This window comes from Salmo salar, chromosome ssa03, assembly GCF_905237065.1.
Source record: "Salmo salar chromosome ssa03, Ssal_v3.1, whole genome shotgun sequence".
NCBI lineage: Eukaryota > Metazoa > Chordata > Actinopteri > Salmoniformes > Salmonidae > Salmo > Salmo salar.
Genome location: NC_059444.1, coordinates 65,341,894 through 65,357,109, shown reverse-complemented (window position 1 = coordinate 65,357,109; position 15,216 = coordinate 65,341,894). Strand labels below are relative to the sequence as shown.

Here is a 15,216-nt window from a genome sequence, read left to right as displayed (position 1 = left end):
CCTCTACCACAAAGCATCTAGCAGTTATTTATTCTCATGATGTTGCAGTCAGACACAGGCTACATTTAGAATTACTTAGCTATTAAGGCAAGAAAAAAAGTTCACGCTCTCATGACTGTCTACACTTGAAGAGTTTATTTCCAAAATGTTATATCCACCAATTTTTCACATTTTGTTGCTTATGGGTACCTTCATGTGTGTGTAAAATATTACTGTTTTCAGATTTTTTATTAATAGATTTTAGATGTGTATGAAAATGTGTTTTTTTGCTAAACGTTATACAGTATATCCATTCTTTAGCTGGAATGGAATGTTCGTATCCTGTGTATTTGACTCACCTAGCAATCTTAAGATGAATGCAATTACTGCAAGTCACTCTGAATAAGCAATGACTAAACAATGTTTGTATATATTGATGTCACGAATGTATCATTTGTACATTTCTTTATACAACATGTAGTTATTTGTTATATTTAACTGTGTAAAACCTAGCAGTACTACTTATTTATCTGAGAGTGAGGTGGATATATATTTTGCAAAAAAATATGATTATTTGTCTCTCTGAAATGAAACCATCAAGTGATAGATAACAAATACATGTCTGTCATTTAACAACCCCATGCCATGATTAGAGAGTGAAAAAACAAACCAATCTGTTTCATTATTTCTTCAAACAATAAAAGCTAATTTACCAACATTTCTGAAAATGGAGATAGAGCGTAAAGTTTTTAACTCATACAGCTTGGGTGGTTTACAATAGTGAGTTATCAGGTTAAGGGGTGCATACCTTAAATTATTTGGATGGGATACTCTTTATGAATGATGAGTGGATTCTTCCTTATGTAGCTGCTTACAGAAGTTGACCGACTCATTGGCTGTCAAGTTATAAATATAATGTCTACTACTCCAAATTATTCCATGCTTCTCAGCCATGATAAATGATAGTTTAATTCTACATGTTACCTACAGTTCAGATTCCATGTAACAAACATTATTGTTTATTGTTTATTACTGTAAGTAGAACCTATATCAAGTCACTTGACGAAAGGCCACAGAATCAAAAGCTGAAACCTAGGAATCACACAATGTTTATTTTGTGTCAAACGCAAAGAGGTGAACAGACACAGAATGTGGCTGAAATCCAATCGTTTGTTATTGTGCAGACATGCATAGAGTCCTTTTTAGTGAGTGGCCATGTTTTAAAGACACTTCAGTTTGTTTCTTACTGGAACTCTTCTGTGTACCTGCTTAAATATATAATATAATATAATATAATATAATATAATATAATCAAACTGTGCAGGTGAGAATGAAGCAAATACCTCTAAAATAGTGGAGGCTGCTAATAAGGGCCAGAATGGAGTGAACAGAATGGTATCTAACACAGGGTTTTCATGCGTTTAATACCATTCCATTAACTCCATTCCAGACATTATTAGGAGCCATCCTCCACTCAGCAGCCTCCACTGCAGTCTAAAAGTATTACTATGTTGACTAAAATGTGACCCAAGGTTACTAATCTTTGTGCAGGTTCAGATATTCCCCAGTAGTCTATAGGTGTGTGGTGACTTGTCTCAGTTCTGCTCAAAATGTATTCAGTGTCAACCAGTTTTGTAACAAGAAGTGTCAAAAGTTGAGTAGTCAATAAAAATATAAGATATTGAATACATAGGATGGTTACTTGTGAATAACTTTACACAGGTAGTAGGCAGGACAAAGAGCATTACACACATTCAACTGTCAACTTAACACTGGTGCAGCAGGTTCAACATAAAATGCAGATTACATTTTTTTAAATTATCAGAGAATTTAAAACAGGCAGGCAATAATGACTCGAAAGTCAAACATTAAACTACTTTTTATTATATTTAAACTACATTAGTACAGCATGAACTTTGAACTTACCCTGGCTCTATCTATCGCATTCTCAGTGTCACCAGATCACGAACTTCTGACATGTGCCTGTCAATTGTAATCCGAACTCGACAAAACCACGGGACTCCACTTTTGACACCTGAATAAGTTTGTCTCTTTGCGCCTATGAGAGATCTGAAGCCTTTGACCCTCTTCTCTGCACAGCATACTTGTGTCTGAGCGTTGTAATTGCATGGTTCCTGCATCATAACATATCTCCCTTCCCAGTCAGATCCAAGCCTGATAAAGTTCCTTTGGGAGAAGAAGTTCAGGCTTTCTGAGGAAAATGTGTATTTCAAAGTATCTTGCCCATAAGTGAATGTGCTGTTTGACGTGTCTTTTGTTATGTTGTTTCAAGTGACAACATTAGACTGCAGTGTAATGTATATCATCTCTGCAGTTCATGTAAAGCGGTGATTCAGGATAGCTTATAAGTTATTTTAATGAACAAATGAATGTGAACATTTTTATTTCAGAATCTAGACATACTCCATATGTTAGAGCACACTATAAAGGAGGATAATGACACCAAGATGTTGTCTGTATCATGTACAGTTCACAGATCATAGGGTCTTACAGGAGGCATGTATAGGTCTAAAAGGGCCTAAAATGGCCACTTTCATCATGATTTTCAAAAAAAATAGTTTGTGATACAAATGTAAAAAGCATGTTAAACATCCTTCCCCTGAAGTTTCTATGCGAGATCTGCCAAAACAATCTCTTTGCAAGATCACCCCCGCTGGCGTGGAATCGCCCACTGAACAAACCCTGATCTAGATCCTCCCTAATCCCTCTCGTCTCTCCTATAATTTTCCTATTACTCTATCTGACCTAAAAACATGTTCATGCACTTTTTACAGCTCTTTAAATCACTGTGAGTGTGAGTGGTATAACCAGAGAGAACTTTTACATTTTAATATTGTTTGAAAAGTTGAAAAGCGTCCTGGATTGATTCCCCTCTTCTCCTGGAGTCAAACTCACTACTTGCTGCCGCCATGGCTCAAAAAAGCATATTCTCCATTGACGTCACCTCAGCAGTGCCGCCCTGTAACTGACCCTCTTTTCCTTTGTCTTCCATGGTTTCCTCTGTCCTTCCTATTTCATTATCTCTGTGGCCAAAGCATTAAACGGACTGGCCACAACCTCATGACTAACGCTAGCAGACAGAACCTCATGTGTTTCTCCTGACTATTGTGTGTGATGTCACTGACAGCAGTGGTCATGCTGATCACCATTGTATTCCTGCTCTTTTTCTTTTGAACACACTTCCTTCACCACTATTGGCAATTGAGGAGTCACAGATTCAAGACTGAACTATAGCAATAGTCTCCTGAGAAGTTGAACTTGTTTCAAGTTTTAACTCGAATATTTAATTGCATTCGTCACATGCTTCATAAACAACAGGTTTAGACTAACAGTGAAATGCTTACTTATGGGCCCTTCCCAACAATGCAGAGAGAAAGAAAATAGAGAAATAATAGAAAAGTAAAACACTTAATAATAAAAGTAATAATAAATACATAATGAGTAACAATAACTTGCCTATATACACAGGGTGCCAGTACCGAGCTGTCGGGAGCCTCATGAAATGGGTTTCCATGGCCGAGAAGCCTAAGATCACCATGCGCAATGCCAACCATCGGCTGGAGTGGTGTAAAGGTCGCCGCCATTGGACTGTGGAGGAGTGGAAACACGTTCTCTGGAGTGATGAATCACGTTTCACCATCTGGCAGTCTAACGGACAAATCTGGGTTTGGCGGATGCCAGGAGAATGCTACCTGCCCCAATGCATAGTGCCAACTGTAAAGTTTGGTGGAAAAGGAATAATGGTCTGGGGCTATGCCCCTTAGCTCCATGGTTTGGGCTAGGCCACTTATCTCCAGTGAAGGAAAATCTTAACGATACAGCATTCAATGACATTCTAGATGATTCTGCGCTTCCAACTTTGTGGCAACAGTTCAGGGGAGGCCCTTTCCTGTTTCAGCATGAAAATGCCCCCGGGCACAAAGCGAGGCCCATACAGAAATGGTTTGTCGAGATCGGTGTGGAAGAACTTGACTGGCCTACACAAAGCCCTGATCTCAACCCCATCAAACACCTTTGGGATGTATTGGAACACTGACTGCAAGCCAGGCCTAATCAGTGCCCGACCTCACTAATGCTCTTGCGGCTGCATGGAAGCAAGTCCCTGCAGCAATATTCCATCATCATCTAGTGGAAAGTGTTCCCAGAAGAGTGGAGGCTGTTATAGCAGCAAAGGGGGGACTAACCACATATTATTGCCCATAATTTTGCAATGAGTTACCACATACTTTTGGTCATGTATTGTGTGTACATATAACTAGGAATATTATGCCCGATAAAAACTGTAGCAGCGCATCCGACGAGCCAAAAAGTTTGTGCAAAAAGGCTCAATGCGGATAGTCCGGGTAGCTATTTGGTTAACTATTTAGCAAACAATTTAGCAGTCTTATGGCTTGGGGGTAGAAGCTTAATATGTGGATGTTGCCAGGAACTACCTTGATTTTTTAAACAACATTTAGTTGCAGACAGTGCCTCCCTCTGGTATCTTAAGCAATGGAGGAAAGAAAATGTCCACCATCTGTGAACAGGTTCTTCTGTACCCTGCCCACAGTGTTAATTGTCTGACTTGATATGCTATTCCAACTATTTGCTTGGTCTCTGTAATTGCTATGTACAAAGCCAATGAGTGTCTGTCTATCTGCCTGCCTTGCTGTATAGCTCGATGGACAACTCCCCCACACTTCCTCCCATTCTTACTTCCTTGAGACAGATGGTACGGAGTATTTGCCACAAAAGGAGGTCATATTGTTCATTTTCATCTTTGACCGTTGGAGCCTCACAATATGAAAACATAATCTCTTCTAAACAATGTATTCATAAAACAGCTGTATTTTACCATACAGACTAATCCAACATGTATCCTATAATAACTAGCCACTTCCTACGGAAGGGCCTCCCAGATATTAAACTTCATGGGATACTATTACTCTATGAACTGTAAAAGGCCCCGTAAAGGCCCATGTAATGAAGGGCCTCACCTTTAATCAACAGTCATCCCTTCATAGGCACATACATAGTGTGAGGGAAAGACTGTGGCCCCAATGCGATCAAATAGGCAAATCACACTGCAGGTTCACTACTTACAACCACTTTACAGATAATACTTTTACCTGTGTCTGTGTTGGAGATGGAGAAGTGGGAGCGATAACAGGTGTAGGTTCAGCCACAGCAGCAGGACTCCCTGTCGGGGCCTTCTCCACTATTATAGGGGACTCATCCAGCTTCAGGTCCAATATGGATTCATAAATATTCTCAGAGTCCTCCTTTGATTCATCTTCATGCTCCACACTAGATTTCTCATTTTCTCCCTCCTCCAGCTCCAGAGGACATTCCAGCTCTTTCAGAGGTTCCTGATGGGGTATCCCGCCACCGGTGACCTCGGCATCGGGAATGATGGGCCTCTCCACTGGGATGGCCTGGGAGGGCCGTTGGAGGGGGTCAGCTGGGCTGAAGCTGGGGGCTCGGGGGTTCAGGGAGAGAGGCTCCTCCTTCAGGGAGGAGCCGAAGAGCACACCGGAACTCAGGCTTAATTGCTTCTTGTGTTTGGCACTATTGTTGGCTTGAGGCGAGGGCACTGTTAAGGGAACCTCAAGGGCAACGTAGGAATGAAGGCCTGGCAGAGAGTCGTTCAGCCCGCCGCGCTTCAATGCCCCGGGAGACAGGTCATGGAAATCTAAGGGTACGCCAAATGTGGACATGCGGTGCTCAGTCTTCTGATGTCTCTTCGGGGAGCGGAGGCGGATAGTCACCTCATTTCCCGCCCTCGTTTCTGTCCGGTCTGGTACGGAGTGCTTTGGGACTGGCACTGGCACCGGCGCAGGAACCGGGACCAAATCGGGACTGGGTGGGTCAGCAAAGTCCAGCGGGGATGGGAACTCTGCGGGGAGCTCCTTGACGTATTTAGCAGGTATATAGAAGGGCCTTGCTTGCTCGTTCATCCTCACATGCCACCAGTGATCGTTGGTCTTGGCCAGCAGGATGTAGCGTTCGTTGGGCTTGATGGACACCAGGTCCCCGTCGCGGCCGGTGTACTCGTACTCAAACTCTACCAGCACCAGCCCCATGTTGCACACCAAGGAGGACATTGAGGCAGCGTGGTGGCCGTGTCAGTGTCCGTTGTGGCCACCCACCCCCTCCCTTTCCCCAAAGACAGTCAAGGCTCCACTGCAGCCCTCCTAAAGGGAACAAGAAAATATAAAAATTGGTTCACTACATTACTCATACTTTACAAAGGTATTGCATTACCTTACTGTTCTTGTAAATATACAGTATGTTCTGTACATATACACTTGAAGTCGAAAGTTTACATACATCTTAGCCAAAAACATTTAAACTTCTTTCTTTTTTTTTTACATTTAATCCTTGTAAAAATTCCCTGTCTTAGGTCAGTTAGGATCACCACTTTATTTTAAGAATGTGAAATAATAAATAATAGTAGAGAGAATGATTTATTTCAGCTTTTATTGCTTTCATCACATTACCAGTAGGTCAGAAGTTTTCATACACACAATTAGTATTTGGTAGCATTGCCTTTAAATTGTTTAACTTGGGTCAAACGTTTTAGGTAGCCTTCCACAAGCTTCCCACAATAAGTTGGGTGAATTTTGGCCCATTCCTCCTGACAGAGCTGGTGTAACGGAGTCAGGTTTGTATGCCTCCTTGCTCGCAAACGCTATAGGAATGAGGTCAGGGCTTTGTGATGGCCACTCCAATACCTTGACTTCCTTGTCCTTAAGCCATTTTGCCACGACTTTGGAAGTATTCTTGGGGTCATTGTCCATTTGGAAGACCCATTTGCGACCAAGCTTTAACTTCCTGACTGATGTCTTGAGATTTTGCTTCAATATATCCACATCATTTTCCCACCTCATGATGCCATCTATATGGTGAAGTGCACCAGTCCCTCCTGCAGCAAAGCACCCCCACAACATGATGCTGCCACCCCCGTGCTTCACTGTTGGGATGTTCTTCGGCTTGCAAGCCTCCCCCTTTTCCCTCCAAACATAACGATGGTCATTATGGCCAAACAATTCGATTTTTGTTTCATCAGACCAGAAAGTACGATATTTATCCCCATGTGCAGTTGCAAACCGTAGTCTGGCTTTTTTTATGGCTGTTTTGGAGCAGTGGCTTCTTCCTTGCTGAGCGGCCTTTCAGGTTATGTTGATATAGGACTCGTTTTACTGTGGATATAGACACTTTTGTACCTGTTTCCTCCAGTATCGTCACAAGGTCCTTTGCTGTTGTTCTGGGATTGATTTCGCACTTTTTGCACCAAAGTACGTTCATCTCTAGGAGACAGAACCCGTCTGGGAATGTGTACATTAGGTCATTCCAGTTGAAGCACCAACACTACAGAATATGTGTTCAGCAAACACGGCAGATCTCTCAATGGCCACGACCCACGCCCATTGTCAACAGATAATGTTTAACTTCAAAGATTACCCAGCTGCCAAGTGGTCACACACACACACTACCAGTAGATATAATAGCTCTATATCATGACAGCACATAGATCACTGCTTGTGACACATCTGGATATCTGCCAATCCAGCAAATGTGGAAATGACATGTCATGATAATGCTGTTCTCCATTTAGAAGTTTCATATAAGTCCTTTAAGGAAGTTGGTTGGAATGCATTTGATTTGGTTGATATGCATGTCCATTTTAGGGCTTAAAATGTACTGTTTTAAGCCCTAAAATGGACAAGTGTTATGTCATATGTTCCCTTTTAGCTTTCCTAAATGATTGTTCTGACTATGCATGTCACCAGATTGCGTTAGCCTGTTAAGCTAAACCCTAGGTATTATCTTGGGGAGCCAATGCAAGTATTCAGGTCTCTGCCAAGGTTACTCATCACACAAGCGTAGTCACCTCTTGTTGCACTAACTAGTTTGGTAGAGTATAATGTCATTTGGTAGAGTATGGTGTAATTTGGTAGAGGATGATATTTTCATGGTGTTGGTCATTGTAAATATTACAGATTTTCCCTGACTGGTGAAAAATCACAGCACCGGAAGCGTTTCCTAAGCTTTAAACATCCTATAAATACCTTCTGTCTCAACTCTCCTTTCCTCTGCGTGTTTGTTTGTCCCTGTCAATCATTTGGCTAACCCTTATTTTCAGGACTTTAATGAATATCTGCATTGCTTGATTTGCGAGTGTGACAGTTTAGTGGTAGTTCCTTCCTCTCTTTGGGCTGGCTGGGCTGGGGCGTACACAAAGAGAGAAGCAGGAAAAAGATGTGTTGTTCTCAGCAACATGCCAAAATATATCATAACACCGACCAGTCCGTGGCGGGCTAGACATCATGAAACAGGATGTGCTCTCGATGGAAATCGTTCCTCATCACAGTTCTGGGAGCAGCATACCCTACACTAATACCCTTGTACTAACTTTAATCCTTAGGGGTCAAAACTGACCTTAGATCAGCTGAAAGGTCACATGCATGCACATACAATGCACGCCCACACATGTGCATAAACAGACCTCACAAAAAATTCCATATCCATTGTGACATTTGTGAACTCATAATAGCCTGTTTTGGTCTTGTCTAAGAGTAGCTTACCGTGACGTGTCAAAGTGAGAACGAGTTGACCTCTCTCCTCAAGGCCAATTTAGAGCAGTTAGAACATGTCGTCATAGAAACCATGTTCTCTCTCACATCTTGAGAATATCACACAGACACACACTCACACACACACACATATATGTCTCTCTTATCTCAGACCACAACGCTAAAACCACACTCTGTCTACCACTCAAGGAAACACAACTCTATTTAACTTAAGGGAAAATGGTGCTATTTGCCTATTTCAACACTGAAAATGAAAATACATTGCATTTGTATGCTTGTTCTATGTTTTTATATCAGTATTCTCAATTGCAGATAGATTGAACGGCTTTCTTCATTATTACTAATGACTGACACTGCATACTGCTTGCCATTGTGTGCAGGCCCAAATACCAGTAGTCAAACACAATGTATGCTATTTTAACACTACATAGCATACAGCATGTTCTTGTACAGGCATCTCCTCTCAATAGATTTGTCTTACACACCAACTTCTCTTAGAACAACACAGTGCAGCTTGAGCAATTCCCATAGACCAGTAGAACAGCCCACGGAGCATGTCTGCTAATTCTACAACGTGTCTGGCTTGTATTTCTGGTCTAACCTGACTCTACTACGTGATCAGATGTGCTCACTGCTCAGGTAATTAACCAGTGACGAAGGACTGACAATCAAAAATAACTCTGAGGAGAGAGAGAGGACAAGGCAGGACTAGTCATGTGATATATCCTTTCTGTGTCTGTCGCTGCAGTGGGATGAAAGAGAGATGAGAGAGAGAGAATTTAGAGAAAGAGAAAATTAAAGAAATAGGATTTAGAGATAAAGAGAGAGAGGGGAGAAAGATAGAGAAGGGGAAAAGAGAAAAAAATCCTTGGCCAGCTATTCCCTTTATCCCTCTCTACTTTGTTTACACTGTAAACACTGGCCCCTTCCAGCTCCACCTCTGCATAGAACCTGTAAGCCACTCCCAACATTCACTCCAACCTAACAACAAAACTGGTTAACAGACTGGATGACATATTAGATGGGTCTCCAGTGCAAGGCAGTGCATTTCAATTGAATAACCTACACCATTCCATAGTCATTTTTAGGCCTTGGGGATGTTTTGTGGATTATCTGTTCAGAATCAGACCTACATCTGTAGCAGCTGAGCCATCTTCCTTATATCGCTGATAACCCGCTCCAGCATGCCCGAAGAGCAGAGTGGGTCCTCTGCAGAGGGCAGAACCATCACAGCCTGAGAGAGCAGAGGGTGGAGACGGAGAGAGCGGAACAGCCCAGCCACCGCTTCTACACTGAACAGAGGGAGGGAGTTGACCCACCGGAATGGCAATCCTGTGGTTTACCAAAGGAACAGAAACCCAAGAAGGGAGCGCCTAGCCCGGCTCCAGAGATAAAGCCACACAAACTCTCAGTGCCAAGCTCACTGCTCATGTATCCATATCTCGTAACATGACATAACAAATAGGGCTTTGAGAAAATGCAGAGTTTCATAGGATTGAACTAGGGTACTTCTTGTAGAGAAAAATAACATTTTGGTGACTCCCTCCCTCTGGGAAAGAACAGAAAGGGAGAAGAATGATCGATATGCTCAATGCAGTGATTCATCATGTCAGTGCAAGTCAGAAAAGAGTGCCCATCCCAGCAAACTTTTTCTGGGTCTCAAAACATTCCCAAGATGTTTATAAAATGTTTTCAGAACAGATTCTGTACATTGTTCTTGCCTTTCACTGTACCATTTCAATCACACACATGCATATTTCTTACAATGCACAATGTTTTCATAACTTTATCAAGTGTGATTGTAGACTTTTTGTGTTCAGAAAGTGTCTGTTGTAGCATTAATGTCTTAACATTGGCTCAGAACTCGAAATAACAAATACAGTATCTAACACTCAACGAACATTCTTGCTGGGTTGGTATCTATGCTGTTGAGGAACACCCTCCAACTCAAAAAGGCTGATGAAAAGGGAGAACAATTGGAGGAGGCAGATCCCATTCAGCCTGTGTTTAAATACGGAAACCTCTCTTTTTCCTCTAGTTGGGCTCCCTTTGACCTCACTCAGTGTCTCTGGTTCCTGGCAGGATGTCTAGGATAGAAAAGAGTAAGGCTGCGCTGTTTAGCTTACCCCTGCAAATATGGGACACCTCTGAACTGTGGCACTCCACACTCCCAGGCCTCGACACTAAACCTTGTTCCAAATTTAGCACTGCTCTCTATTCTCTCATTTTGTTAACCTTTCAAATAAGGCTGTGCTGAGCTCAAGGCAGAACAATGGCGCATAATCTTCGAGCTTTAAAGATTCAAGAGAAAAGCAGTGATGGTGGTTAATGCAACCACATTAACCAGGTAGCCTAGTGGTTAGAGTGTTGGGCCAGTAACCAAAAGGTTGTTAGGTCAAATCCCTGAGCTGACAAGGTAAAAAAAGAACTGTTGTTCTGCCCCTGAACAAGGCAGTTAACCCACTGTTGCTAGGCTGTCATTGTAAATAAGAATTTGTTCTTAACTGACTTGCCTAGTTAAATAAAAGTAGTCACATAACCAATGGTTCATTTCTGCCATTCAAAAATTAACTGAAACACCTGAACAAGGTGATGTTAGTTTGTGAGACAGAAGTGTCTCAATAGGAGGGAGGGTGGACTTGCTGGAATGTGCCCTGTACAGATCTAGGATCTATATTGTCGCAGCAACAGGACTTGAAAGTTTAGTCCATAATGTTGCTTGATCGGTGGTTATGGTATTAGCTGGCCAAAAGTAGGCTACATGAAAAGTCTAATACTGTTAAAACTACCTTATGTGAGAGTGTGTGTTTTCAGTGAATGTATGTAAAGCTCATTGCATTTCCTGCGGTGCAGGAACACTCTCAGCAACAAAAAATGGATCTAATTAAGATCCTACACCTGTATGTGTATAACCGAGCCCGCGGCACTACCCTCGTTCCCTCCACACCCACCCCAACCAGGCAGGGGCAGGAATGTAGTGTGAGCGCTCCAGGGACACATACACTCAATATGTTCCTGTCCTGTAAACACACCCAACAACACACCTAACAACACACCCAACAACACACTCAAAACAGAGAAAGAGAGGAATATAAAGGGACACCCATACTATCTCTGAATGTATGGCTGTCATAAAATCAAATGCTGAGATTAGCCACAGAAAGCTATGAAAGATTAAACCTGAAGGTGAAGGTTTAGATATGAATATGAATCATGATCACTGGGGTGTTGACCAAACACCACAAGATCATTCTCAGAGATCAACATGTGACACAATCGTCATTTTCCTGAGTGATTCGCATGTGACAGAATCACAACAACATCCATGGTGAACTTTCACCCTTTCACTAAGTATGTGATTGGTCAAACACAGACAACAACAGCCAAACAGCAGTCACACACTGAGCATCTAACTTTTAACATGTGTTGTTTTCATACATTCGAATAAGAGCCCTCGCCCCTGGCTTGTTAAAAACAATTCCTACTTCCCTACAGAACCCTCAAACAACATTTCTGCCATGGCAACAAAAAAAACTAAGCATACACTTCTGAGTAACAAGGTGTGATAAGGTACAACAATCACCACATAAATAAGTCTATTAAAAGGTTTTTGCAGAAAATGTACCTGGAGCAAGAGGACAGCAAAACCATCCTATAGCTTGTGTTCCCAGCTCCCACGGTTTCTTCAGCAGAGTCCCAGATCTCACTAACAGGTTGCTCTGTTCTATCTTTCACTCTTTTCTTCTCACTGATCCCCCCCTGCCCTCTCCTTCTTCTTCCTCTGGCCGGCCTCCACTAACCTCCTCCGCTTTCTGTCTTTTCACCTGGGGCTGAAAGGTTCCAGCTCTGGTTGGAGGAGCTCTGGGCAGTGTGTGTGTGTGAGAGAGAATGTGTGTGTGTGTGTGTGTGAGGGAGAGTGCTCTTTGCGTGTGTGCCGGTCGCAGCTTGCCTGCCTCTTCTGTCTGCATTAATTTCCTGTTCTAGCGCGCACATCCCCGCTTCAGAGAAATGAGAGGCAGAGCGACAGGAAGAAAGAGTGAGACAGAGAGAGAGAGAGAGAGAGAGAGAGAGAGAGAGAGAGAGAGAGAGAGAACAAACACCATTGTAAATACAACCCATATTTATGTTTATTTATTTTCCCTTTTGTAGTTTAACTATTTGCACATCGTTACACACTGTATATAGACATAATATAACGTTTGAAATGTCTTTATTCTTTTGGAAATTCTGTGAGTATAAGGTTTACTGTTAATTTGTATTGTTTATTTCACTTTTGTTTATTATCTACTTCACTTGCTTTGGCAATGTTAACATATGTGTCCCATACCAACAAAGCCCTTAAATTGAATTGAAATTGAATTTAATTGAGAGAGAGAGAGAGAGAGAGAGAGAGAGAGAGAGAGAGAGAGAGAGAGAGAGAGAGAGAGAGATAGAGAGAGCACTAGGTGGGGGTCTATGTGTGGGCATTATGAGGGCAGCTAGTCTCTCATTCACAGGTCTTTGAAAGATTCTGATGAATAGATAGAGGAAGCCATATGACTGGCTGCAATGAGCTATTAACAGCATTTAAATGATTGGGAGGTAGTTGTCTTTATAAAGGTGTTGAGTGAGGGATAAAAAGCATTAAACAACAGATTTTGTCTATCCAATAAGTTTTATAATGATAAATAAATAATAATGAAATTCTGTGTCAGTTGGAAAAACAGAAACGCCGTTTTAATTGCCCTATTTTATCCTAGGGGAAACATTAATTTAGTGTGTGAGCCAAATAAAGTGATTTGGGTTATAAGTGAACATATAATGTAGCTAACTTAGTTTTTTTCCCCTGTGGGAGACAGCAAAAATCATGTCAAAAATTATTCTGCATCATCTGACTAAGTCTGCATTGTGTGCATAACTGCGGGAAGTAGGGGTAATGGAAAAAAAAGATGTATATATGTATATAATGTTTTTATTTTAGAAAAATAGATTATTTCACAAAAGTAGTGCACTCACTTGGCCTTTAATAGTCCCAAACGAATTCCAGCAGCTATGGTTGTGTGACATTAGACTAGGCAGTGTAGTAAGACACATGACTAATGGACAAGAGACTATACACACACAGTCAGCGACTCTGGCTTGATGACTGGGATGCCCATCAAAAATAGAAACCTTGCAGATGGACCATGGAGCAAAAAAATTATATATGTAGTTTCCAGGGGTGAAATTAATTCATACCAACCAACGATTCACACCCATAAGGGCTCCATTGGAACCGCCATAGAACCGCTATCATTCCGTTTATATTTACTATTGAAGAAAGCATTGGCGCCATCTAGTGGCCGTGTTTGTCATCGCATGAAAGTGGTCCATGATGACGTTCACCTACGAAACAGTAACAAATGTATCAAGCAAACAAGCTTCCTCTAAAAACTGCAACAATATCACCCCTGTACGCTCCTTTATGCCTTGCTAAGCATTAGTCTTGTAGCTAGTTAAGTAAAAGCAGAATATTGTTGTATGTTAGCAACTATGTATTTATTCTTTCTGTAATGAACTGAGCCGATGTTTATATAAACAATAACTTTCTGCAAGATGCTAGCTAGCTAGTCTGTCTAGCAAGTAACTGTCTGTTTTGATTAATGTTAGCGTAGCTCCATCATGGAGATTATACTGTAATTATGTTTAAGCAAAGCATTGTTTTTTCCAAGGTAATGTTTTCACAGTTCACAAATTTGACAGTTCGCAACTCTTGTGGATTTTATTGGGTTTAGCTGACTGTCTAACTATTAAGAAACACAGTGAGGACAGAGCAGGTATATTTTTCCACAGTTTCACAACTGCTAGTTATAACACATAAATATGACAACTTTGATTCATTATTTCTCAATTATGCTTTTAGATACCAGTGTCATATGTCAACAATCCTTCCTCTGAAGGACTATTCTATGGATCACATTTCGTGAAAATCACCAAAATATTGGTTTCTCTGGGTTTCGTGAGGAATCACTATTTCACCCTAGCCAAAACCTCCCTCCTAGGTAACATCATCCACTCCCTCCATGTCTCCCTCCTACATGATATCTTCCCCATCCTCACTCCTTTCCTACTGTTAGACTATTCCTCCAACTCCATTATCCTTTTCCCCCTCTCACCCAGACCACATCCCTATTCTTCCTATCAACACCTGCTATAATTATCCTCCCTCTCACAAAGATAAAATCCTTGCATGAAATGGCTTCAAAGATAAGCAGGCAATATCGCTTTTTCTCATAATATACTTATTGATGGCAAGTGTCTAATGAATGTTGTCTAGTTCTTATGCCTAGTTCTTATGCCTTATGTCTAGTTCTGTTCTCTTGAATTTTGTTCTCAACAAAGATAAGCTTCGCCTCTTCCCATCTGTCTTCATCAATGATGTACACTACATGACTAAAAGTATGTGTACACCTGCTCGTCAACACATCTCTTTCTAAAATCATGGGCATTAATATGGATTTGGTACCTTTGCTGCTATTACAGCCTCCACTGTTCTGAGAAGGCTTTCCCTTATATGTTGGAACATTCCTGCAGGGACTTGCTTCCATTCAGGCACAAGAGCATTAGTGAGGTCGGGCACTGATGTTGGGCGATTAGGCCTAGCTCGCAGTCAGCGTTCCAA

At 41.6% G+C, this 15,216-nt stretch overlaps 1 protein-coding gene across 1 annotated transcript in view; it reads right to left on the bottom strand.

Annotated features, from left to right (window-relative positions):
* Window positions 1-12,572, bottom strand: part of LOC106601260 (rho GTPase-activating protein 12) — a 31,197-nt gene extending 18,625 nt beyond the window's left edge. Inside the window, exons 1-2 of the mRNA XM_014193336.2 lie at window positions 12,202-12,572; window positions 5,109-6,173 (exon numbers count right to left, since the gene is read on the bottom strand). Coding sequence (XP_014048811.2) covers window positions 5,109-6,083 — 975 coding nt within the window. The 5' untranslated portion in view covers window positions 6,084-6,173; window positions 12,202-12,572. The remainder of the gene's footprint in view (window positions 1-5,108; window positions 6,174-12,201) is intronic.
* Window positions 12,573-15,216: the final 2,644 nt, after the last annotated feature.